The following is a 26,259-nucleotide window of genomic DNA, read 5'->3' on the forward strand; positions in this document are numbered from 1 at the left end:
TCCCTACTGGGGTGTAAATCTACCCCACAGCCCCTCCAAACACACCAGGGCAAGATAAAGGGTAGAATGCCAGCCATGAAATAAGGAAGAGCCTGGAGAAGGAGTGCTTCCTTGAGCATGGAAGATGATTCGGATTTAGGGCTTGATGTGCAGTGGGATCTCAACAAACATGCTGAACAGTTCCCAATAATGCACCCGATCAATATTCCTTCCCTGTTTCCATATTCGGGTGAGGACTGCCTGAGTACAGATCTCTTCTCCTTGTGTGATCTGCTCTCACCTTGTTAGGAACAAGGCTAAGGGCCCTTGTTCACACATGGACAGTACTGTTTATCAAAACCCCTTTTTAAAAACCAGATGAAATGGTTAATTCCATCTGTCATTCTAGAGGCACTGAATAAGGTACAGTCATTTACGTACACACACAACTATTTTTCTACTAGTCTAAGTTCCTAGAGGATAAGAATCTTGGTATTTTTCTTTTTTAATAAATTATTCAAGCTCACATAGCGAAGTGGCAGCAGAGCTAATACCAGGACCAAAGTTGCCTCCCACCCTTGATGAACTTACACTGACTGGTTAAAAAAAAAAAAATGCAGCCCCAACAACAACTGACCTGGACATCCATAGGTAAGAACTGAGTGACAAAGCCAAAAGGCTGGGAGGACTGTCAACAACACAGGCAATTTCAGGGCTCCAGTAGAGAAGCCAGCCACCCTCTCCGGATAAGAATAGTGTATCTTCTGTGGGAACAGCAGGCATAGCTCCTCAATGATCCCAAATTGTCAGCTTCAAATATTTTCTTCTGCTCTCCATAAATACTCTTATACATGTCTAAGCACCTATCCAGACTTTTGGGTCAGATAGTTGTGTACCAACTAGCATAGGCTACCAGGCATTAAACCCAGCTGCACTTAACCACTGAGTCACATTCCCAGCTGTTTTTATTTATTATTTTGAGATAGGACTTGCTAAGTTGCTTAGGGTCTCGCTAAATTGCTGAGGCTGGCTTTGAACTTGTGATCCTCCTGCCTCAGCCTCCCCAGCTGCTGAAATTACAGGTGCTGCTGGGATTACAAGCATGCATCACCATATCTGTCCTTAGCATAGCCTTTTAAATGCTGGTAACAAAACAGTAAAAAGGGGCTGGAGTTGTGGCTCAGAGGTAAAGTGCAAGGCATGTGTGAGGCACTGGGTTCAATCTTCAGCACCACATAAAAATAAATAAAGATTCAGTGTCCACCTACAACTGAAGAAAAAAAAAAAAAAAGGACAACAAAAAACAGAATCCAGGGGCTGGGGTTGTGGCTCCGAGGTAGAGTGCTTGCCTTGCATGCATGAGGCACTGGGTTCGATCCTCAGCGCCACATAAAAATAAAGCAAAGATATTGTGTCCACCTATAACTAAAACAAACAAACAAACAAACAAACAGAATCCAGCCAGGCACAGTGGTGCACACCAGCCATCCCAGCTCCTCATGGGGATGCTGAGGCAGGAAGATTGTGAGTTCAAGGTCAGCCTCAGATACTTCGCAAGTCCTTGCCTCAAAATAAAAAATAAAAAGGGCTGAGAATGTAGCTCAGTGGTAAAATGCCCCTGCATTCACTCCCTAATACCAAGAATGCAGGCTTTTTTTTTTTTTTTTTTTTAAAGGCAGAATACAATATACAGAACACAGTGTGGAAAAGGGATGGTATCATCTGAAAGGAAGAAAGAGGAAAACCAATAGAAGTTGAGTGCCAGAGGGTCACACACATGGTCAGGTTGGTGGTGACACACTCTGGACTAACTGTAAAGGCAGGAGTCTTAGAAAAACTGAAAGATTCCGTAAGTGATATTACTCAAGCTTCCTTCACATTCTATAATCAACACTGCATCTCTGATCAGCAATTATCTTTTTCTTTTTTAAAACTTTTATTTTAATTTTGTAGTTGTTGATAGACCTTTTTTTTTTTAATTTACAAGTGTTGCTGAGAATCGAACCCAGTCCCTCACACATACTAGACAAGTGCGATACCACTGAGCCCCAGCCCCTATCTCTCTTTTTTAAGGAAATTCTTGTTACTCACTTATGCCCCAAATGTTCTCCAACTTCTGGCTCAGAATAAATCCAAGCTCAAGTTTAAGATAAAACCTGTGGGCAGACTAATTCTTGCTGGTGAAGTCTATTCTTTAAGGACAAATGTTCAGATTTGATCTCCTTTAAGCTGGCAGTTAGTAGTTGAGAGCATTTTTAGGAATGAACAGGAAGGAGCATAAAGTCCTGGCCTTCCTACCATTCAACCTTCCTGAATGATGGGGAAAAAAAAGGAAGGCCAGTCATCCATCACAGACCCCAAATAGAGATCATAGCTTTCTGCTCTAGAAAGGCACGAAGTCTGGCAAACCTGGTCCATTCCTGTTGCTCTCAGTGACTCACTCAATTCATAGCCAGTGCAATGAGGGACTAAGCAGGGAGGAAGGCCTGCAAGATCCGGACATGTTCAATGCCCTGCCTGGAATTCTATGCACGTTGATGCTGCACTTCCCAGTGCTGTGGCCCCTTCTTTATCTGCTTGCCTCTTCCTGAACACTGGATGGATTCATATGCAAGTCCTTCCTTTTGGAAACAGAGGTGATTTCTGACTAAAGTTGAAATTATCTGGGTTGCTGCAAAGGTATTTCAGCATCACCAGGTCTAGAGAACAAGTTAGCCAGAGAAGCAGCACAGCAATACTCTGTTCTTTGAAAAACAGATTTGGGTAGCCTATTTTATTGATTTACTTATATTAAGCACAGGTGTGCTGAAACCTAAGGCAGAAAGTTAAAAGACAGTCTATTCTTATCACCAAAACACAATACAGAAATTCTTCAAGCTTAAAATATGAGAACCCAGTGACACCAGTTTGAAACAATTTCTCAAAGTTCCAGTGGCTATTTCAGGGTCTCCTTGCCATTACTGTTTTCTAATCAACTAGACTCTAATACCAGAAACAAACATAGCATCATGACATTCTTAGGGAACTGTGTGGGGAAATGGACGTTGTTTATGGATAACCAAGGTCCTTTGTTTGAATGAACAAATTGAATGGACTGATTGAGTAGTCTACATATGTGCGCCCGACCACTGAATATCAGTAGCTTGTGGATTCAACTCTAAAAACCCAATGGGAGTAGAAATCAGAAGACTGGGTTCAAATACCTCAGCTCTGATGGCCAGGCATGGTGGCACACACCTGTAATCCCAGCCACTTGGGAAGTTGAGGCAAGAGGATTATAAATTCAAGGCCAGCCTGGGCAACATAGGGAGACCCTATTCCAAAATAAAATTGAAAAAAAAGACTGGAAATGAAGCTCAGTGGTAGAGCTCCCTCAGTTCAATCCCCAGTACCACCAAAAAAAAACCCAAGCAGAACCACCACCATCTCATTGAGTAGGGCTAGCCTTTTCTGAAGCACACGCTGAGTCTTTCCTGAGCAGGTTACAAAGAACTCAGATCTCATAGCATTCAACTTGTCTGTCAAATCAACATCCCTCCCAGGGGAGCAAGCGGTCCACTTCTCCAGCTGGTTTTTATTCACACTAGAAACTTTAACTCTGCTCTAGGCCTCACAGAATGAGAGCTGTGTCCACACAAAGCCACAACAACCAGCCAATTCACTGAATCCAATGAAATAAGCCAATTCACTTGGGGGGATGGGGGGGCCCACAAACTGTCAAACTGGTTACTTGGTGCCTTATAGACCAAACAATGCGTGATTGAATTGGTTAGCTTTTCAATAGGTTGTCTTGTCATGTGGCAGCTACAGTGAGTGAAAGATTTTCTTTATCATTCTTTTTTGTCTTTTTTTTCTTTTTACACAAAAATAAGAACACATCAGATAAAAGGGTAAACAGCCAATAATGTCCTCTCTTTATATCGTGGTCAAACACATCAAATTCAGGACATTTGTGGAGCAAGGCTCCCCAGCTTATTTCTTGGCTTTAAAATAAGAGCCGCCGATCCCAATCTCGTCTTTGCAAACGCACGGCACTGGGAGACAGAGACCATGTGCAGCACCAAAGCTTTAGACAAAGCTCTATTCACAAACCTCGCTGAAGTGCAATCACAGAGTTTCAATTTCATTCAGCGGAGTGCGGAAGGCTCCCACTGAGGGTGGGCTGCTGAATGGTTCCTCTGGGAAAAGGACCCAGAAGGAGAGTCAGCTTTACAGTCTGCACTTTCATTAGGAGAGATGAAAGCTCGTCCCTCACTCTGACTCCAGTTTCACAGCGAAGAACTAATCTAGCAAATTAGCCAAGGGCACTGGGTAATTTTTCTTTCTCCCCCATTGGTGCACTGGCGCCCAGGACAGAGTTTTTTTCACTAGGGCAGTTGCCAGGGGAAGCACCAAGAAAGCAGACAAGTAACACAAGGGTTAAAATTTACACAGAGAGGAGGCATGGTGTTGGTCAGCTAGGCCAGACCAGCTATCTCCTTTTTCTGAGTATGACATGCCTATTTCACTTTCAGGTCTCCACTCAACCCATGCCAACGCTTCAGTCTCGTTATACACCAGCCACTAAGGCTTCCCTGGTCTGTCCAGTGTCCATTCCTCCCAACCTAAGAGGAAGGTGCTCCCTCTTTTACAGCAGGGTATGGAGAAGTGACTCATGTGTTCAAAGCCCAAGGGAGGAAACAGGGGAGCTGAGATCTGACCAGAGGCCCCCTGATTCCCAGAGCCTCAGCTGCTAATCACTATACCCCATTCTACCTGAACATCCCCAAGCCCCACTGTGGGCTCTCTGCCCACACCCAGCCTTTCCTGGGCAGAAGACCCATTTTCAGTAATTGTGTGAGTTTTGCTACCCCAACTGGGTGCCGATACCTGGGCAAGAAGGAGCTGGGCCATTCTGCACGAATATTTGGCATGGAGGAGGGACTGAGGTGTTTTCCACAACCAACTAAAGTTTGAGTGCCTGGCTTTCCCCTCACTTCAAATAAATGTGGTACTGCTTTGTCATGCCAATAAAAATCAAAGGCCAAATCCCCAACAGAGGGGCTGGCTTGGCCTTCTTTGACTTGATGGTATTTTGCTTTTCCAGTAAAACAAGTGCCAATCTGCATTTTTTAAAAAATATTTTTTTAGTTGTTGATGGACCTTTTTTTATTTATGGTCAGCATATGTGGTACTGAGAATCAAACCCAGTGCCTCACACGTGCTAGGCAAGCACTCTACCACTGCGCTACAAGCCCAACCCATCAATCTGCATTATTATTATTTTTTAAAAATATGGTGCTAGAGGGGCTAGGGCTGTAGCTCAGCAGCAGAGCACTTGCCTAGCATGTGTGAGGAACTGGGCTTGAAAAAAATTAAACAAGATAAAGGCATTCTGTCTATCTACAACTACAAAAAAAGAGTTAAAAAAATCAAATAAATGTGGTGCTAGAGATTGAACCCAGTGTCTAACATGTGCTAGGCAAGTACTCTACCACTGAGCCACAACCCCAGTCCCCAGTTTGCATTCTTAATGGCAGCAATTTTTTTTTTAATATTAATTTATTTTTTCTTAGTTCTCGGCGGACACAACATCTCTGTTGGTATGTGGTGCTGAGGATCGAACCCGGGCCGCACGCACGCCAGGCGAGCGCGCTACCGCTTGAGCCACATCCCCAGCCCATGGCAGCAATTTTGATAGGAGATTTGCTCTGGTAAAAAAGGCTTTCTTCCTCTTTGCACTAGGCTGACAAAACAGCCATGCTCAGTCCAAAAGATCATTTCTCCACTGCAGGAAAAGACAATTTCACCTTTCATTTACTCTTTCCAAAGGATATTCCTAAACTGACTTCTGGCATGCAATTACTCTTCAGCCAGAGGAATTGTTTTTATTTGACTCAAAGAGACATGGTCCACATCACTAAAGATGGGCCAGCAATCTTGGCTCCTTGCATGGGGACCTGGCAGCCCTGAGTGAGGGGGTTCCAGGTGAAGAGCTTGGCCACCAACAAGAACACAGCCATCTCTGCAGCTCTGAAGCCAGCTGTTCCTGCTGAACCTGCAGCAGAGTGACAGCTCTTGAAAGCACAGCTTGTTTCAGAATGCATTTTAAAAGCATCATTTGCAGTATTTAAAAATATCGCCAGAAGTCAGAAAAAATCATAATTCAGTACGCTATTATGCCACCTTCCTAATTCCCAGGTGTGCAAACACCCCCACAAATTTAGAAGAATGTCACGTTCAGATAGGCTCTCCTGGCAAGAGGCTTCACCGGGAGTGGAGGAGGAAAAGAAAGCCAAAATGTTTGGATTCCAGATCATTAAACGGGAGCTTTGGGAAATATTGGCAGGCTGTTTTTCTGGCTTCCTGAGTAAGGACACTTTTAATGTGTCTGCCTCCTACCAACCTTTGGAGAATAAAATAGGAAAGGCAGATCCAATGAAGGACTCCACATGGAGGAAAAACAGAAGAATGTATTGATATCTATTATCATTTTGTGGTGGATGAGGGAGGCAGAACACATCACACTGCCCCCTGCCCTTTCTGACACTGCACAGGTAAGAAAACTCTGGAAGATCCTGGTTAATGGTGACTGGGGAACATTGTGCACACAATGAAGGAACGCGAGGTGGATGCAATTTCCTCGGGAGGCAATGGAAACACATCCCTCCATCTCTGAGGGCACAAACTGCTGCTGAACTAGCCTCCATGTTATGTTACAAGAGAACTGTCAGCTCTCGAGACAGCCTGGACTCTAGAGCCTTCTGATTCCGTATGTCTTGTAACAGCACAAAAGTTTCTGGCAACTTTGCTTTCCACAGGTCCCTGTAATACCTCCAGACTAGTGACTTTGTTCTCTACTGTTTCATGGGAAGGAGAACAGCAAAAACTTTTGACATAGAGAAACCATTCTGTGTATCAAGAGTTGTTGTATTTCTGTTGTGGTCTCTCATCAAGATGTCTTTCTCTGGAAAGAGAGGGTATGTCCTGCTACTCTAAAAAGACTAAGTTGGGGACAGGGTACCACTTACAGATTTTTGCCCTGCAAACTACAATTCTGTGCAAAAAATTCTACTTCATCTGCTGCTGTACTGGGGTCACTGCCTCTACATCTGGCAGAGCAGGCCTGGCATACATGATGCATACTGTTATCTGTTTAATCCCTTCCCATTTCCCTCCCTGCCCCACTGTGGTCCCTATGTAAAATATGAAGTTCTCTTGCCAGGCATGGTGGCACACACCTGTAATCCTAGCAGCTGGGGAGGCTGAGGCATGAGGATCCTGAGTTGAAAACCAGCCTCAGCAACTTAGCAAGGCACTAAGTAACTCAGTGAGAGTTGAGTTGCATACGTAGATATTTATGGCAAACATCAAAAGTGATAAGTATAAATAAAATGTAATATATAGAAAAGGGCTGGGGATGTGATTCAATAGTAAAGTGCTCCTGGGTTCAATCCATGGTACCAAAAAAAGAAAAAAAAGAGGCTCTCACTGATAGCAGCAACTTGCTGAAGGACACAATAAATAGAGCTAGACAGCATTTCAATTTCACAAATATGAGACTACTTTCTAACTCTCAGTGGCAAGACTCTTTTCCATTTACGTACTGAAAGCCATTCACTGCTTTATGAGTACAAATAAGCATCTAATTTCTCATTAATCTAAAATATAGCAACTTTTGTGGATCAGCAAGGGAAAGAACATTTAAGAAATGTATGAATAATATTTATATTTAGCAGTAAGAGACTGAGTCATGTTAAGTCTACAATCTGATGCTGAAGTGACAAAGAGCAAGTATATCTTCACTGGCTTGACCACTTGGCAGGACACAAATGAGTACTGCACCATTTGCTCATTTTGGTAATTACTGTTTTACACAAAGACAACTCAGGCTACCTATTACTAACTACTACTTGCAAGCAGCCTGTAGTAGTGATCTGAAATACTGTTAACTCTTCAAAGCAAGGTCAAAGTTAAAAATCTCTCTCTCACACACAAGAATTTTTTTTTTTTTAACCAGAATAAGTTGTCCTTGAAAAGTCATCATTATCAATCAACTCTCCCTGAGCTAGCGCACAAATCAACCTCTATGATTCATTCTAAACTGGCATCTTACCTTAGTGTTCCTCCTTAGACTGCGAAGGATATTCCTCCTCCTCGGGTCTTCATCGGTTTCATATGGAATGACAGCATTGTCCCCTTTATAGCCCTGGGATGCCTGATCCTCCTCTTTCTTCCGAATGGGCCCCAGCTCATCATCACTCCCCACGCTGAAACTGGTTCGGTAACTAGCAAACCGCCCCAGCCGGGTGCATCTCGTCCTGTACAGCACAGGCTTGCTCACGATAGATACCTTGCGGCCTCGCTCTAGAGAACTGGTGTCCATCTCACTGTCGGAACCATTGCCACTGCCATTGGATTGGGCTTTGTTGATGTTCCGAATGGTGATGATTTTGCCTTGGGTGCTGTCATGGGGCACAGAGTATATATTTTCTTCTTCATTCCTCGGCTTCACCACAGCATCCATGGGTTCAGCATAGTCAGAAGGATCAAAGCCATCCTGAGGCAGCCAGGGACTAGAGGACACAGACTTCCTCTGTCCTTCCCTATGGCCTTGGTCTAAATAAGACAGATCTCCCTTCGTGATTTCAAAATGGACAGGGGGCTTTGGTTTGACTGGTGGAGGTACTTTGTTGTTCAGTTTACTCTCAAAATTGCTCATGATGAAAGACAGCCCGTCATTTCCCTCCAGTTCCATAGAAAGTTTGGAATGGTCTTTGGACAGAGAGGGCAGTGATGTATCTTCTCGGAACAGGGTGTAAGATGGGGGCTCGATATCCTCTTCTGAATCCTGCAGGTTTGAGTTGCAGAGTGGTGAGCCGGCCCGGGGGGAGTTAAAGACCTCCTCAGTGGTGCTACAGGCCTCAGCAGCATTATCGTACATATGAGTGGCCTCAATTATGTTCTTTTTCTCCACCACATCTTTAAAAAATGGGTGAAAGATCTCAAGTTTGTGCTGGGGTTGGCTACAGGGGATACTTGTGAACCTTCCATCAATCTCTTGAGCGATCTCCTCCCCCTCTGTCAGCTGTTCCCGACTTAAGTCATTGTCCAGGACGTCTATGGCGCCATCAGTGAGTGCTACAAGCTGGATAGGGATAATATCCTGCACTTCACAAAGAAAGGCACATAACATAGCCAAGGAGGCCTTGCGTTTGGCTGAATAAAAAACAATGTACCCATGAACCAACCGGCTCTTTCTGATGCTAAACGAGGAATGGTATGAGAGAATAGACAGTTCAATGCGCTTTTTGTGTAGTCCAATTGGAAGTTCAAGTAAAACAGAGTTGTTGCTCCCACAATGGGAAGACTTACAGGTTTGGGACTGAAGGACAGGAAAGAGTATATCGTCCGCACTAAAAGGATCCCCACACATCAGACACATAACAATTCGCAAATCGACATCAGCCAAATCTTTGATGCTAGCAGTAGAACTGACCAGGTTTAAGTTTCGCTTTGAGTCTAGCAGTCCCTTTAAAACTTGACTGATTTGCTTCTCGTTAATGTTCCGTCCATAACCGATGCCAGCAGAAGCTGGGTCTAGAAAGACACACTGAAGTTTGCTAGCAATTTGCTGACCTTGTTGTATTAAGCTATGCAGGGTCTCTCCACTGGTATCTCCTCTCTTGTTAACCAAAATTAATGTCAGGGGGAGGTGGACTAAATGATTATCCCGCCGGCCCAGTGTGGACTCTCTGCTTTTTTCTATACTCTCTACTACGTAGGATAGTGATTCCTTTGAATTGTAAAGGCAGAGACAGCCGTGGGGCTGAAAGGTTGGTGTCTGGAAAGAGTTCACAGGAAGCCTGACATTCCCCTCTATTGGCCTCAGGGAAAGTTCATACATTTTACCATCTATCACGTACTTGTCATCATTAGTACAAAGAGCTCGAATCTCATTGGCCAACTCTCGGGCAAGGCCATCTTTGCCCAAGATAACCAAGTTGATCCTATCAATGTTGGGGTCAGAAAGTGAATTTTTCTGATTCCGGTCAGATGGTCGGATAAACCGAGAACTAATCAAGTGCTCAATCTTAGCATCCACACATGCTGGGCAGCTGGGGCAGGTCTCTTTTGTTGGGTGGTACACAAAGTGAATGTGCTTCAGAATGAGGGCATCCCGCTCTGCCTGGAGCTTTTGTAGTGCTTTAAATCGCTGTTCTTCCCCCAGGACATCCTGAATGACACCCATCTTTTCCTTGCTGGGCTTAGCATCCAGCTCCAGCTCATAAAACAATTCTGAATATTCCAAAAGTAACTCCTGAAATTCTTCCTTTGCTTTGTCTATAATCTGCTTTTGATGTTTGCCATAAATATCCATGTATACAGATTCTTCCAGCCACTGATAGAAATCTTCATTCATAATAAAACTACGGGCCTCTTCCCAAGGTTTTCCGGGAGTTATGAAAGGTGAGGTCTCCAGGTTTTCCTTGAATGCCCTTCTCATCTCAGCTCTCCTCCTCTCATTCCTCAGCTTCTCTAAGTGGGCCTCGTAGAGCTGCTCGGCAGGGACAGTATCCATTAAGTCAAAGGGAATCCGTTCATTTTCCATGTTGTCAATGTGGCTGGTGGCATCCCATGGTGTCTCTTCAAGCACAACAAACCACTTCAAGAATTCTGGCTTAGTCTCTAATAGTTTTTTGGCTTTTATGCAGCTTAGGTGGTCTATTTCATCTAGATTAGGAATAAGAGCTTCAAAAGCTAATGGCAGGGCAGCTAGGTACAGCTTTCTCCTGCGCTCAATGTGCTCATGCTTGAGGCGGTGGATGTGCTGTAGAAACAGCTTCTTGGCCTTCTGAGTCCCTTCCAGGTAGACATAGTCCTGGTACTCTGGGGAGGCCTGCATCTTTCGGCTGACACTCAACCAATTCTCATTGTGATTTTTCACAATGCGACTCACCAGCCACTCATATTTGTCTTTTGCTGTAGCTATCTGCTGGCTTTGTTGTTTGAGAGCTTCAAAATAAGGAATAATTTTTGTTTTCCCCCGACTTTTATCAATGAGTTGCACTAAGGTGCTGAAAGCCAAATCCACATTTACATTGGATCTTGCTGAGGTCTCTACAACCTGAAGGTTCTTTTTGCTTAAGGCAAAAGTATGTGCATCTCTAATGTACCGCTCGACACCCTCGTCACACTTGGTCAGGACCACCACGATGGGCTTTTTAGTTTTTGCAAGCTGATTGTAGAGATTAGAGACAAACTTGAGCTGGTCATCAAAGTTCCTATTCATGCCCCTGCTAACATCAATACCAAGAAGAAAACCATCCACCAGCAGCTTTCCATCTGGCATTTGTTTCTGCTCAAAGTCCTGTTCCAGCCCCAGCTGGTCAGTGCAAAAGTACATGAGTTTTTCAGCTGATGCAAGCTTGGTTGCAGCAGCTCTCTTGATGTAGGGCTGCAGGGCCGTGCTTCGATGAGGCTGAAAAGTCTGATCATCAATAAATTCAGTCTGTTCCACAATGTGCATCTTACATTCCACACAATCCTCCAGGGAGCGGCCAACTTCTCCCCAGTAGAGAAAGTGGTCATTATTGACCACTCGCCCGCCAAAGTCACTGGTGCTGAGGACAGAGGTATGGTCCAAGTGAAACTCATCAGCACTTGGGCGCACAAAGCGGTTACAGAGACAAGACTTCCCAATGCCACACTGGCCTTTCTCCTTCTCGGTCCCAGACAATCCCACCACACTGATGTTGTAGGTGGGAATGCGGACATCTTGCTTTCTTGCCATCATCATCGTCGACACATCCTGCCACAACCAGCCACTTCCAAGATCAGATTAGTGTTTTCCAGTAGAGTGGAGGGCTGCTCAACATTACCAGTGGAGAATGGCTGCCCAATAAGCACGAGTGCCAGGTCCCATAGTGCTTGTGTACCACTATGAGGTCAGTTTTCACAACTTCTCATTGCCAAATTGCCAACATTTCTTCCTAGATGAAGGAAAACAAAGAAAAGCCATCAGCATCATTTTAAAACCCAGTTTTAATCACTGAACCATAACAAATTTTTAAAATATTTTTTTAGTTGTAGATGGACACAATATCTTTATTTTATTAATTTATTTTTACGTGGTGCTAAGGATCGAACCCAGTGCCTCATGCTTGCAAAGCAAGCACTCTACCACTGAGCTACAGCCCAGCCCCATAACAACATTTTTTAACTCAATAAATAAATGTTTAGTCAATGCCTAATGTGCTAGGCCTTATGCTAAGGGAAGATACTGGCGAATAAGACTGACATCTATGCACTCTCAAAGAAGTAGAATCTAGACTAAGACAGGAAAATATAAATATTTTTTATATTATATAAAAATAATATAAATGATGAAGAAAGATTGTACTAAATGCTGAAGAAAGATTGTGAGGGCGCCTTCAAAGAATGACTGCTTCCAGGGCTAGGACAGGGTGGGGACAAGATCAGCCAGAAATATCTTGTCCAAAAAAAACTGATGGGGCATCTTGCAAGGACATGGGTGTCATCAGAGTGGCTCCCAATGGCCAGGTCTGGGACAATTTGAATGTCAAATAATGACATGCTGCTAAAGAAGCCAAGTTCCATACTTCAGTAGAAACAAGTGGAGCATTCAAGGAAAAAAGAGATAAACCTTCCCCATCTCTCCACTTCCCTAGGTGACTGCTTACATGAACAAAATCATAAGATGTTTGTGACTGTCTAATGCATGTTTATATACATCTCTGAAGTAGGTAAATATATATATTTCCTGAACAGGAAAGATCTGTACAAAATCAAAGTGCTTCTCCAATTACCCTATAATGTAAGTGTACAATTCTGCTTCAACCTATAATGACACTTAAGTTTGACAGAATCTTGAGTAGGAGGATTCAACAGAGCCCATCTCTATCAATTCCTCACCCCAGGGTCTGGCAGGCCTCAAAAGGCTACCTGGTTGGCCATTCTTGAAATACAATTTGGCAATACCAGTCCAACTGAAGTGACTACTACATGCGGCTAGCAAATCATCCCTTGTCTTATGACTCAATTATTCTCTGTAAAGTAGATCTAATAGTTTATTCCTTCCAACAAAAATATTGGCTTGATTTTGATATGAACCAAAATGCATTATTCAACATCTTGTTTAGTTATAATTTTTTTTAATGGCATGATAATCTCAATTATCTGAAAGATGCTAAAGAAAAGAAAGCAACAGTTAACTCTAGACAATGTAGCAGAGAATTACAAAGACAACTAACCCCCACCCCACCCCAATGAGAATTAGCTGGCATGGAAGTGGTTAATTTTTGGACCTCTGGTAACTTTCCACTTGTTAGAAACCTAATAAGTTTCTTGGTATAATAAGTACACTCATCTTAGCTTTGATGTCTGGATAATGCAGTTTTACTAGTTCCTCAACAGGACTGAATTACACTGTAAACAAAGGCTGCTATGAATCTAAAGACATTTCAAACACTTGGTTTAAAGGAAATAACTGTAAGTACCTGGTCACATACAATTTTCTAAGAGGTGGGTTAAAAAAAAAAAATTAGCCGAGTCACTAAATTTAATGATGTGAAAGCCACAAAGAGAAAAAAGAAAGTGCATGCCCAAGACTTCACCATGTCTTAAGAGTTTAAAACTGATGGGAACTGGTATTCACAGTGTGTAACTGAGATACTGCATTAGCAAAATCTAAATATGCATTCTAATAATTTTCCATTACTAATCTTTTTTAACTGAAGAGTTACAACAGAGAAGAAAGGAATTCGTTAAAATAGTAACTCCCTCTATTTTTGAGTTTTACAGAGCTACTTAGATTAGAAAAAAACAAAGATACTAAACAGTTTCAAATTTGATGCCACAAGTTAACTATTTAAGAGAGGAATATATCTCAGGCATATTTTCTATTCTTTGTCAAGAAAATATGCTGTCATAAAACATAGTGCAAACATCCATGTGCTTTTTAGAACTTGTCACCAGTCATCTAGAACTGTTTGTGATTTGTTTAACCAAGACACTGGCTCCCTACCAGAGTGCCTCTGCTGGAAGGTAAGAGGCTGTTTTCTTTTTTAACACCTCTACAAAACACCCAGGGTGAGAAGTGGTAACATTCCGAAGATAGCACACATTTCCTAGGACCCAAAAATGCCTCCATGATCCCAGGATTAGTGGGTGCTGAAGTTCATACTGTAAACAGCTCCATCAGGATATATGCCTAGTGCATTACTCTCCCCTCCCAGCAGCCCACCGGCCTCCCTATAGCAGGAAAGGTTCCTGGGCTATGTGAGCTGGACGTCTCTGTAAGACACAGACCTTCCACCATTATCCACAACCAAACCACCATCTCCAGCTATGAGAAAATGCAACCACTTCCAGAAACACCATCAACTAATACTATAAGGAAATAATTTCACAGGGAACTAGAGAAAGAAGCTACATATTGTTATGGTAATTTCCCCTAACCCGAATGGAATAGAAAAGGAATGGAAATACACATTGTAACTAACAGTGCAAAAAGCATTTCCTAAACCTCCTTACTACCTCAACATCTTAAATTTCTGAGTAGTTTTCAAAGCTGTTGAGTTACATGGGTAGTTAAGCAGGTACAGGGCAAAACTGAGCTAGGGGAGGGAGTAAAAGGAAAGACCTACACAAAAAGCACTTTCACTGCTAGTCTCACGCCTCAGTTTTCCAGAGGAGTTTACCTTCTAAATGGGCCAGGTAGGATGGGATAAAAAAGCTCCAATAAAAGAACACTATTTTCTGGTCTATGAAAGCACTGACTTTTTAAGCAAAATATATTTTTAAAAGCTCAATGCTCCCATTTTCATATTTATAAACACTAAAATAATTATCTGGTTTGTTTTTTCTTTTGAATACAGACAAATTAGAGAAGATGGAAATACAGAGTTCGAGGTCCTTATTCACCCATGAAACCTAGATGAGACTTAAAGTTAGCAATATGAAAAAATGACATATCAGGGCATTTAGCTGTAAACAGGAATTATAGTCTTGCTTTCGAACCTGATTGAGATATAACAGGTATCTTCATTTCTGTTAATCAAATTTCTGTTGGAATCTGAAGCAATACCATTATTCTACCCATTTGTTTATAAATGAAGAATGTCTTATTATGGAATGACTATATTAGCTCTCTGTTTCCTGATCATCATGTGAGCTGGTGCCCTCTGTCACACTCTTCTGCCAGGATGTTCAGCCTCACCTTGGTCCCTGAGTAATGGAGTCTGCTGTCTATGGATGAAGACCTTTGAAACCATAATTCCCCAAATAAACTTTCCCTCCTTTACAATTGTTTGTCAATTCTTTTAATCTCAGCAGCAAAAAACCTGACTAAAACAGAAATTGGTACCAGCAGTGGGGACCTGGCTGTGACTAACCTATGTGGTTCAGAAGCTTTTGGAGCTTTCTGTAATTGGTGGGAGGAATTTCCAGATGCTTAGCAATGCAAGCTGGAAATGCTTTAGATTACTGTAAGTGCAGCTTAATGGCTGATTCTGGTGGGATCTCAGAAGACCAGAATGCCAGTAGGACCGTGGACAGTGAAAACAGGGCTCAAGAGAGGTTAGAGGAAAAGGAGGACATACTGCAATTGGACTAGAGGCCCTCTGTGTTATGTTCTGGCTGAGAAGTTGTCTGCATTTTGCCCATGTTCTGAGATTTTCTGTGAGGCTGATTTAAAAAGTGATGGACTTCTTAATCTGGCAGAAGAAATTTCTAGACAGCATAGCATTCAGGAAGTGGAACGGGTATTGATGGTGGCTTTTGGCCAAGATTTTGTGATATTTAGGAGTACAAGACAGAGCAAAATGATTTGAAAAACTTAGACATGAAAGGCTAAGTAAAACAGGGGCTAAGGAAGTTGCAGTCCTTAAATTACTGCCACTTAAGACTTTGCCCAGAAACATTGAGAAAGATGCCTTGAGGACATCTCAAGATCTGGCAAGACAACATCCATCTCAGACTCTAGGGAGTAAAAATGAAAATTCTTCTGAGAAAAGACCAGTGGGGAACCCTTGCTTAAGGGGGCCTAAGAAGTTTTTTCAATGTCTTCAGTCACCCAGACACTCAGAGGCACCAGCAGCCAGGGTTCACTGGAGACTTTACTACTGCTCTAGATGTGACAGAACTTGGCCTCAACCACATGGTGCTGGTTCTCCAAGATTGCCAGAAGCTGAAGTTTGGGGGTCATGAGACTTCCACCAAGATTTCAAAGGAAGGCCTGAGAGGCCAGGCAAAGTGCAATAGAATTGAAGTCCCTGCAGGCAGCCCCTGAAAGGGCGAAGGGTGAAGATGTGAGAAGGAAACTGAAGCTGCAGTGGAGACCTCTGAGATTAAGAAATCTAGTAACGTGGGACATTGTCCTAGGAAAGCTGCAGGATTGAGCAGAGACACCAACCAACAGATAGGCCACTTGGGCTGCAACCAACAAGGCCACATGGGCAGAGCTACACAAACCTTTTGGACAGAACATTACCATGCCATCTACCCCAGATGCTGAATGTGAAGCTATAGGACTTGTTTACCCAGCTGGATTTCAGTCTTGCTTTGGTCCCATCCCTTATTTCTATGCCCTTATTTTTCTGAATGAAAATGTTTTCTCTGTACCTTTATATACTGGATGCTTGTAAATTACTTTTGATTTTCACAGGGGCTCATGATGTAAGCTTGCCTTGAATCTCAGAAGAGACTCTGGGCTTGAACTTTTGGGCAATCTTGAACTGTTGATACTATGGGGACTCTTGGAAATGAAGAAAATACATTTTGCATTGTGAGATGAATGTGAGTTTATGGGGCGGGGGCAGAGGTGAAATGTTATTGTTTGAATGTGAGGTGTTCCCCAAAAGCTCACGTATGAGACAATGTGAGAAGGTTCGGAGGAGAAATGATTCAGTTATAAGAGTCTTGACCCAATCAGTGAATCAACCCCCTGATGGGATTATCTAAGTAGAAACTAGAGGCAGGTGGGTTACAACTGAAGGCGGTGAGCAATGGGGGCATGGCTTTGGGATGGGGGGGTAAATATATATATATATATATATATATATTTAGTAAGTAAGTGGAGATCTCTCTCTTTCTGATTTCTGATCTGTGAGCAGCTTCCCTCCGCCATACTCCTCTGCCATGATGTTCAGCCTCACCTCAGGCCCCAAGGAATGAAGTCTGCTGTCTATGAACTGAGACCTCTGAAATCGTGAGCCCCCAAATAAACTTTCTTTTCTCTAGCCCCCCACAAAAGAAATGACTACATTAAACTCAACAAGCAAAAAAATACAACCTTCAAGGTCAGATAACAAAAGGTCCCCACTTGATGGCACCAGTTTCACAGGAGCAAACTTCCCTCATGGTTCAGAGGGATGACCATTTTTGTATTACTCTCATCTTTCCAACTGAGGACTATCAACCTAATCCAATATATACCAAAAGAGAGAGAGAGAGAGAGAGAGAGAGAGAGAGAGAGAGAGAGAGAGAGAAAAGGAAGGGCACTGTCCTTGCTGACAAGGATCTTTTTGAATGAACTCAGAGCTTCATGCACTCTACACTGAGCTATACCCCCAGCCCTTTTTATTTTGAAACAGGTTCTCACTAAGTTGCCAAGGCTGGCCTCCTTGAGCCTGCAGCCTCAGCCTCCTAGCAGTAGCTGGGATTACAGGCATTCCCTTGTACCTGGAGCTGCTGAGGATCTTATATTTTACCTGAGAAACAAGTTATACTTAATAAAAAAAAAGGACTAAGCTTGTGATTCAGTGGTAAAAGCACCTCTGGGTTCAATCCCTGATATCCATCCTCCACACCCAGAATGTGAAGGACAGTTGGGCTCAAACTATGAACAGGTATTTTATCTTTGACAGTCTTATATGAATAAGATTTTTTTACCCCACTGACGTTATTTATTGTTGGTAATACTGCTACCTCAACTCCTCACCCAAAAAATTACCATAACTCCTTAGAACAGAGTCTAAGTAGCGTCAATCATTTCACATAAAAGAAAACACTATTAGAATTTCTTTGCAATTATATTTCTGCCTTTTGATCCAACACAAATCAAAATGGTAACATTGGGGGTGTGTTTCATGTATAGAAAATCATGGATTTACAAAGAAAAGAACAAATGACACTTTCCTAAACAGTACTGGTAGCTGCACACATGACCCCCCCCCCCCCAATAACTAACTCCCATCTAAAGGGGAAGATTTCTTCCTAGCCATAGAACATAACTATATCCCTTTAAGCTCTTTACACAGGAAATTTCCAAAATAGGTCATCTGGATCTTTGGAAAGACTGATTCAAGTGCTTACCCATCTGGTCTTGAACTTGTGATCTCATCCAATTGATGGGCCATTCTTAGACACTAGGTTTGAGCAGTCAGCTTACCTACGCCCTCTGCAGAGTACATGTACAGTACCCTCCAGAAAGCCCAAACAGGAAAACTCCAGGGGTCAGAAGATTAGGACTAGTAACTCACATGTCTATTTTGAAATAATCTGGCCTAGGGCTGGGGATGTGGCTCAAGCAGTAGCGCACTCGCCTGGCATGCGTGCAGCCCAGGTTCGATCCTCAGCACCACATACAAACAAAGATGTTGTGTCCGCCGAGAACTTAATATTAAAAAAAAAAAAATCTCTCTCTAAAAAAGAAGAAAAAAAAAAAAAAAGAAAGAAAGAATCTGGCCTAAAGTTAATTTTTTAAAGAGCAGCTATGAGTCTCTGCCACTCCATTTATAATTTCTGCAAATGCCCCTTCCTGCCCCTCTTGACTCATTTTTTTCTCCCAAGCCCTGGTAAAGGGACCTCTGAATCCCAGGGCAGAAAAACAGAATCATGCTGCAATTTTACCATGATAGCTGGGCTACTCTAAATACAGAAAGCCCATTTTCCACTATGATACAATTTTCATGCTTTGGGATGTGGAGAACTCTACAAACCAGTCCTAAAGAATCAACATTTCTAGCCAGGTTATTCACACGATGGAATCATATTCCCATGATGAATAAGGAGACTGCTTTTAGTAAAAGCACTTCCTTAAATTTTATCCTTAGCAGCTTTCTACAAGGTAGCTACAGAATTCTAATCAAGCTATCTGACTGAAATTTAAGGCAAATATAAACAAACACAAAATAAAAAACTGAGTAATCATTCTCCATGATGTAGTAAAATTTCCTGGGTTACTTATTATGATATTGTGACATATATATTTGGTCTTTGTCCCATTTTCTTGGTAGAGAATTACTAATATTTGGAATCTTCAAAGTAGTGTCTTTTTGTGCTAATGATTGACAGAGCACCGGAAGACCCTCTGCAGCTTCAGAAGGGGACTGCACACAGGGAAAACCAAGGCAGAATTAGAAGACTGGCACTTTCAGCTCTACCTTCCCAGAGAGGAGAGGAGGGTTGAAGGTAAACTGATCACCAAGAGCCAATTATTTAATCAACCATACCTATGTAGCAAAGTCCCCACAAAACCCCAAAGACAGGGTCTGGCAAGCTTCTGGATAGCTGCACACACACAGGCTCTAAGAGAACAGAGGACAGGACATCCCTTCCCAAATTCCTCACCCTACGAACAGGGAAACATGTTTTCCTGAGTTCTGTGGGTCACTCTGGAAAATTAATCTGACCAAAGAAAAGGGTCATGGGAACCTTGACTGATAACCAGTCAAAAGCAAGGTTAACAACTTGGCACTTGCATTGGAATTTGGGGACAGGCTAGTAGGACTGAGCCCTCAACTGATGGGATCTGACACTTATCCAGGTGTGTGGTTTCAGAACTAAAATGAATCTGAGAACATTTCAGAGGCTGCTACAGAACTGATGGCTTCTTTGATATGGGGATGGGGGAGAACTCTATACTTCTGGTGTCAGAAACACATATTGTGCGAGTATAGTGGGAAAAACTTGAGTTTGTCTATTACTATATTCTCAGAAACGATGTCAGAATTGGGATTTGCTAGGATGGCCCAGGCTTGTAGAAATGTGGTTTGAGAAGAAAAAAGGAAAAAAGGTAGATTGACTTCTGGGAGGCCCACAGTATGGGTGCCCAATTACTAAAAGCAAAATTTGCCTGTGTTATTTAAAGATGGATCCAACTCCTAGGGAGCTGGTTCACTGGATACTAAAGAATATGAAAACTACTCAGAAAAAAGCTAAATGCTCCAGCCCTTGGTTATCACTATTTGAAACATAGTATGAGGGCTGGGGATGTGGCTCAAGCGGTAGCGCGCTCGCCTGGCATGCATGCAGCCCGGGTTCGATCCTCAGCACCACATACAAACAAAGGTGTTGTGTCTGCCAAAAACTAAAAAATAAATATTAAAATTCTCTCTCTCTCTCTCTCTCTCTCTCTCCCCCCCCTCCCTCTCTCTCACTCTATCTTAAAAAAAAAAAAAAAAAAAGAAAAGAAACATAGTATGAAAGCAGAGAGAGCACTGGGTCAGATTTGGTTCAAGACCAGTCTCAGATCTAAGCCAGCCTGAGCTTTGGCCACCAGCCTTAAGCAGTAGTCCCAAGGGAAAAAATTATGCAAGAACAAGAAAAAGCTGAGACTTTTGATCACCAAGAAAGCAGTGACATGGAGACAGGGAAGCAAAGCAGGGTACAGCCAGCAGATCGGTAGCATCACCTTTCTGGAGAGCTGGCACTGAGGTGGACACTGAGAGTGACTAAGTAGGGGGCAGTGTCCTTGGTTCTAAATGCTATAGAGAGGAAGAACATGGTGTGGTTGGTGCAAGACACAAAGCTTATTATGAAATGATCACAGATAGTTCTACCTGACCAGCCACACAGAGGTTATTCTCCAAGAATGGCCAATCAACCTGATGGACAGGACAGAAGACATTATAAGGTCTTCTCACACTGAGAAGTGGGTGCTGGGACCTCCATCTATCAATGCCAAGTGAAAGAACATTGAAACTAAAGCAATTGATGTCCCCCTATGCAAGGCACTTAGGACAGGCTTTATGGTGGATAAAATATTCACCTGTTGACACATCCCATTACCCAGGTTGTTGAAAATGCCGTGATGAAGTGGGGTGAGTCCTTGAATGTGAACACCCCCAAGTCACCTTACTGCAACAAAACCAAAAACTAGTTTAGAGAGCTTTCCCACATTTGCTGACTCAAGTTCCCCTTATGGGTCTTACAGAAGAGCATTAAATGAATTAACAAGAAAGATGAGAGGCAGAGGGAAGAGTCAAAGGACCCATTCTAGGAAGGCAGAAAATTTTAAGTGAATTTAAAAATAAATTAAATAAAGAAAATTTTGAGTTGGGTGCAATGGTACATGCCTATAACTCCAGCTACTCGACAGGCTACAGCAGTAGTATCACAAGTTCAAGGCCAGCCTGGGTAATTTATCAAGACCCTGTGTCAAATTAGGAAAGGAAAAGTGATAGAATTATTAGCTGAGCTGTAGAGCACTTGCCTAGCACACTCGAGGCCCTGGGTTCAATCCCCAGTACATCCCCCAGCCCCCAGCCTCCCCCCCCCCCCCCCGCAAAAAAGGAGTTATGTCTCCATTGTCACGTATATCTAAAAAGAACAACAACAAAAACAAAGGGTATATCTACTTTTCCTGAATGTTTTATGGAACTAGGCTTATTTCTACTTGGGAAATTCTTCCCCTTCTTCATTTTATAAAACCAAAACTTGTTGATTAGATTCTAATGGAGGCTACAGTTTGGAAAGGGCTGACAGAATTAAGATAAGATATGCAGCTAAGAGCAGTGGATCACAAATTGGAGGCCAGCCTGGACAACTAGTGAGACCCTATATCAAAACAAAAAATAAAAAAGGCTGAAGATGTAGCTCAGTGAGCAAGGCCCTAGGTTCAATCCCCAGTACCCCCCCACACACACACACACAAAAAAAAAAAGGATAAAATTTTATAGGTCAGTTGGGGTATTTGTGTACATATATACATACACAACACATATTTTAAAGTTTTTTTTTTAGTTGCAGATGGACACAATACCTTTATTTATTTATAAGTGGTGCAGAGGATCGAACCCAGTGCCTCACCCGTGGCAGGCAAGCGCTCTACCACTGAGCCACAACCCCAGCCCTAATTTTTTTTATTTTTTTATTTTTATTTTTTGCCTTGCTGGGGACTGCACCTGGGATCTCAAGCATATCAGGCAAATGCTCTACTGCTAAGCTACATCAACTTACAAGTTGGACATGTACTCAAAGATGCTTCATGCAAACTGGCTGTGCCTCTTCTACCTGATTATATTATGGGATGAACGCTGTATCTCACTGGAAATGTTTCCTCTACCTAGTAGAGGCATCAAAATCTACCCTGCTAGCAATATTAAATGCACACGCTAAATAGGAACCAGTCAGACTGCCCAAGCCCACACATTGGAGCAGGATTGGAGTGCTGGTCAGGACACATTTCTATGTAACAGACCTATGCGGAGCCCAGGCTAGGGCTTATGGCAAAAGCCTGGAGTGCTTCCCAGTGACAACTTCTGGGACTTTGGACTAGACAATTCCATTCAGGGGGCACTTACTACCTTGTTATGGGGCATTTATCAAAACTATCCCTAAGACTGAAGAACATACAATGACCTTGAAATCTGAGGGATCCATGATGTCTTGTGTTTGGTGTCTTGAGTGAAACACTCACTTATATATTACTATAAGAGGGGCTGGGATGTGGCTCAAGCGGTAGCGCGCTCGCCTCGCATGCGAGCGGCCCGGGTTCGATCCTCAGCACCACATACCAACAAAGATGTTGTGTCTGCCGAGAACTAAAAAATAAATATTAAAATTTTAATATATATATATATATATATATATATATATATATATATTACTATAAGAATATAGTAATAGACAAACTCAAGTTTTTCCCACTATACTCGCACAATATGTGTTCCTGACACCATAAAAGAATGGAACTGGTCTCCTGGGTCACACTAACTGAGGATCCCAAAGAGGAGGTTGTCAGAGAAGGAAGCTGCTTCTCTCCTAAGACCAACTCTGAGGAACTGCTAGGTCTTATCAACCCATGGACAATGCCCTACATACAGCTTCCATCAGACCCAGGAGTTGCTAGGTGTGGTGTATGGATGGCAATTTCAAGGTGAATGGACAACATCTTATTTGGAGCGATGCTACTCTAATCAAAGAAAAGGGAAATAAACTAGCTCAGTGGGTGAAGTGCATGCTGAAAATATGGACACTGTTTTTTTGTTGTAGTTTGTTTTGTTTTTTTTTTTTTACAGAGAGAGAGGATTTTTTTTAATATTTTATTTTTTTTTTTGTTTTCGGTGGACACAACATCTTTATTTTATTTTTATGTGGTGCTGTGCATGCCAGGCGAGCGCGATAGCGCTTGAGCCACATCCCCAACCCTGGACAGTGTTTTTTGTTGTCATTTTTTTTGTACTGGAATTGAACCCAGAGGCTCTCTACCACTGAGCTATATCCCCAACCCTACTTTTTATTTTGAGACAGGGTCTTGCCCAGGCTGGCCTCAAACTTGCAATCCTCTTGCTTCAGCATCTGAGTCTCTGGGATTACAGGTGTAGCAACCACACCTGGCTGGACAGTATTCATACTTGTTTGTTTGTTGATACTATGAACTGAACCCATAGGCACTCAATCACTGAGCAATATCCCCCATCACTTTTTATTTTGAGATAGGGTCTCCTAATTGCTTAGGGCCTCACAAAGTTGCTGAGGCTGACTTTGAACCTGTAACCCTACTGCCTCACTGGATGTTAAAAAATACCTGACTGGATTTTTTTTAAAAAGCCCATGTTTGGGGTTTTTACTGACTCATGGGCAGTGGCAAAGTAAACTTATTTATTCCTATATTCTCAGACCTATGTTGAGAAAAACAACAACAAAACTCAGGATTTATCTAAGCTCTAAAAGTATAGCACACCAAAGGTAATGCAAAGCCAAGGCAAATCCAAACTTGGAAGCACTACATAAACCAGATATCAAAGAAAGGTGAGCCAAATTCATTACCAAACCAGGATCCTAAAAACAGTCAGGTGTTAGCTTCAAATTTCCTGGTATTAAGACCAATTTTACAGTTTTCTGAAATGGCAAATAAAATCCATAAAATTATTTCAGCCTTTGCTTGAGAACTTATGTCTACTTAGGTTTTTTTTTTTTTTAAATCTCAGTAGGAAAAAAGTTCTTTTTAAAAGAATATTCTTCATAAAAATGCTTCTGAATATGCAAAGGAATGGAGGTAACTTCAGCCAACAGGACAGTATTGAAGAAATAGGCATTTCTGTCAATTGGAGAAAAATTGGGCAACCCAGTTTCAAGTCTAACTATTAAGCCTATTACCCCAATAGCATTAAGATGACATGAAGATTTCAGTCCATTATTGCAAATTATTCTTCACTACTCATGTGCATTATTCTATAAATTGCCAATTCTAAAACAGGTTACTGCAAGTAATAAAAGATACACTACATATATAACTTAAAAAAAATAATTAGCTTCTATTTTATTTAATGTACATGAACAGATAGTAAGAACAATGTCAGAAAGAAACAAAATAGAATCAACTTCTAAATCCAGTAAATTTTAATAGAAACAATCTGAATTTCCAGATTAAAGAAATCATTTAAGTTTACACTAGCAAAACCATACTCATATTCTTCTCCCCACCTCCCCCATTTCTGGTGTCAAGTTTTACTTACATGCCTGATTTGTTTCAAATGAAGTTAAAACCAAAGGCCTGAGAGAGAGAGAGAAATAAGGGAACAGTTTCAAGATACGGGAGAAGGACCTAGAATCAGCACAAAATTGTGCCCCTGGCCCGATTATCTAAAATCTGCTAAATTAAGCCTGTTTTCCCCTATGTTCTTCTATAGGAGATGAAAATGTGAGTTAATATGCTCAACCTAAAAGATTTTCTGAATTAAAAGATGTCACATGTAGGCACTATTAACGAAAAGTTATAGCAAAAAGTACTATTATTTCTCATTCAAATATCATCTCAATATTTGAAAAGGACATTTCAAATTAAAAAATAAAAATAAAACCCCACAAAATCATGAAAAGTACATTTCAGTTTTCTCATCTGAGGCTAGAGAGGAGAGGCTACAAGAAAGCACACAGTGGAGCTTCAGTCCTGTGTCTCGAGTGGTAGGTGGTGATGTGGGTGAGTCTAACTGTTCACATTTATTTCACACACTCTCCTATGCAATTTTTAAAAAGGATACAATTCTGAAAAGTGAAAAGCCTTGAGTTCACACAGCTAAAAAGCAGAGCTGGGATGTGAATGGATCACTACAGTACACACTCCCCCTTCTACATTAGGCCCCTGCCTGGGGGTCATGTCAAACAGGTGACTCTAATGCTCACTACAGCATTAGAGAGAAATGTGGAGAAGCAGCACTCTGGGGAGCCCAGGATGTAACTGGCAGTTTTTCAGGATACTAAGAACGCTCAATAGGCGGCATGCCCAACCTTTCTGCCTTAAGAAAGCAATTCTAATTGGTCTGTTTTATGTGCTGGGGTGCCACATTAAAATAATAACAATAACAATAATATATAGCTTTTTCAAAAAGTTCAAAAAACCATTTAATGCTCAGACACTTGTTGGTCTAATTTCCAAGCTTTTGCTAAGAGACAAGAATCAGAGAGATTTGTCTCTGTTCCAAACCCTTTTTTCCCTCCTCTTATTGGAGAAGCCTATCCAGATTAGTGATACTGAAGACAGAGAAAGGAAATAGCAAGTTAGTCAAGGATCACAGTCCAGAAGTCGGGTCTCCAACACCACCCCAGCAGGGAGGGGCTGTAAATCTGTGAAGGGCCCTTGTACAGGATAGTTTGGACTTTGCCCTGAGGAGGCAGAGGCTTCTGAACAAGAATGCACAGCCAGGTCTGTGGGAAAAGGTAGTTCTGAAAGCTATCTGCACACATACTCTATCTTGGTCCTGCTATTTTACTCTCACTGGAAAGTGCTTCCATGCAAAGGCCAATTCCAAACTGGTCACAACAAAAAACAAGTGCCTAGACGAATGGAAACGCTGACACGGTGGTGGTGTGAGAAGCTCCTCTGAAAAGCATCATCAGGCCTAGTTTTCGTAATTTAGTGGTGGCTCACAGGAAGTGCCTGGAAGCCAGATTCTTTCTGACTGTGCTCAAGGCCATAATTTCCTTCCCATACTTAAACAGATGACCCTGTGGCTCACTGTCAAGGGAGTAGGCCAAGGGAAAAGGGCAGATAAATAAGAAGCAAAATCTGAAGAAAACTGACTAATCTGAAAAAAAAAAAAATCCTAGAATTCT

At 42.1% G+C, this 26,259-nt stretch overlaps 1 protein-coding gene across 4 annotated transcripts in view; it reads right to left on the reverse strand.

Annotated features, from left to right (window-relative positions):
- Positions 1-26,259, reverse strand: part of ARHGAP35 (Rho GTPase activating protein 35) — a 124,478-nt gene that overhangs the window by 64,008 nt on the left and 34,211 nt on the right. For 2 of the 4 annotated variants that reach the window (XM_081275418.1, XM_081275419.1), the window contains exons 2-3: positions 24,663-24,700; positions 8,075-11,951 (exon numbers count right to left, since the gene is read on the reverse strand). In XM_081275418.1, the coding sequence (XP_081131544.1) occupies positions 8,075-11,758 (3,684 nt within the window). In that variant the 5' untranslated portion in view covers positions 11,759-11,951; positions 24,663-24,700. The remainder of the gene's footprint in view (positions 1-8,074; positions 11,952-24,662; positions 24,701-26,259) is intronic. The other 2 variants (XM_081275417.1, XM_081275420.1) reach the window with 1 other exon arrangement.

Source organism: Spermophilus citellus (assembly GCF_964194105.1).
Source record: "Spermophilus citellus genome assembly, chromosome: 18".
Taxonomy (NCBI): domain Eukaryota; kingdom Metazoa; phylum Chordata; class Mammalia; order Rodentia; family Sciuridae; genus Spermophilus; species Spermophilus citellus.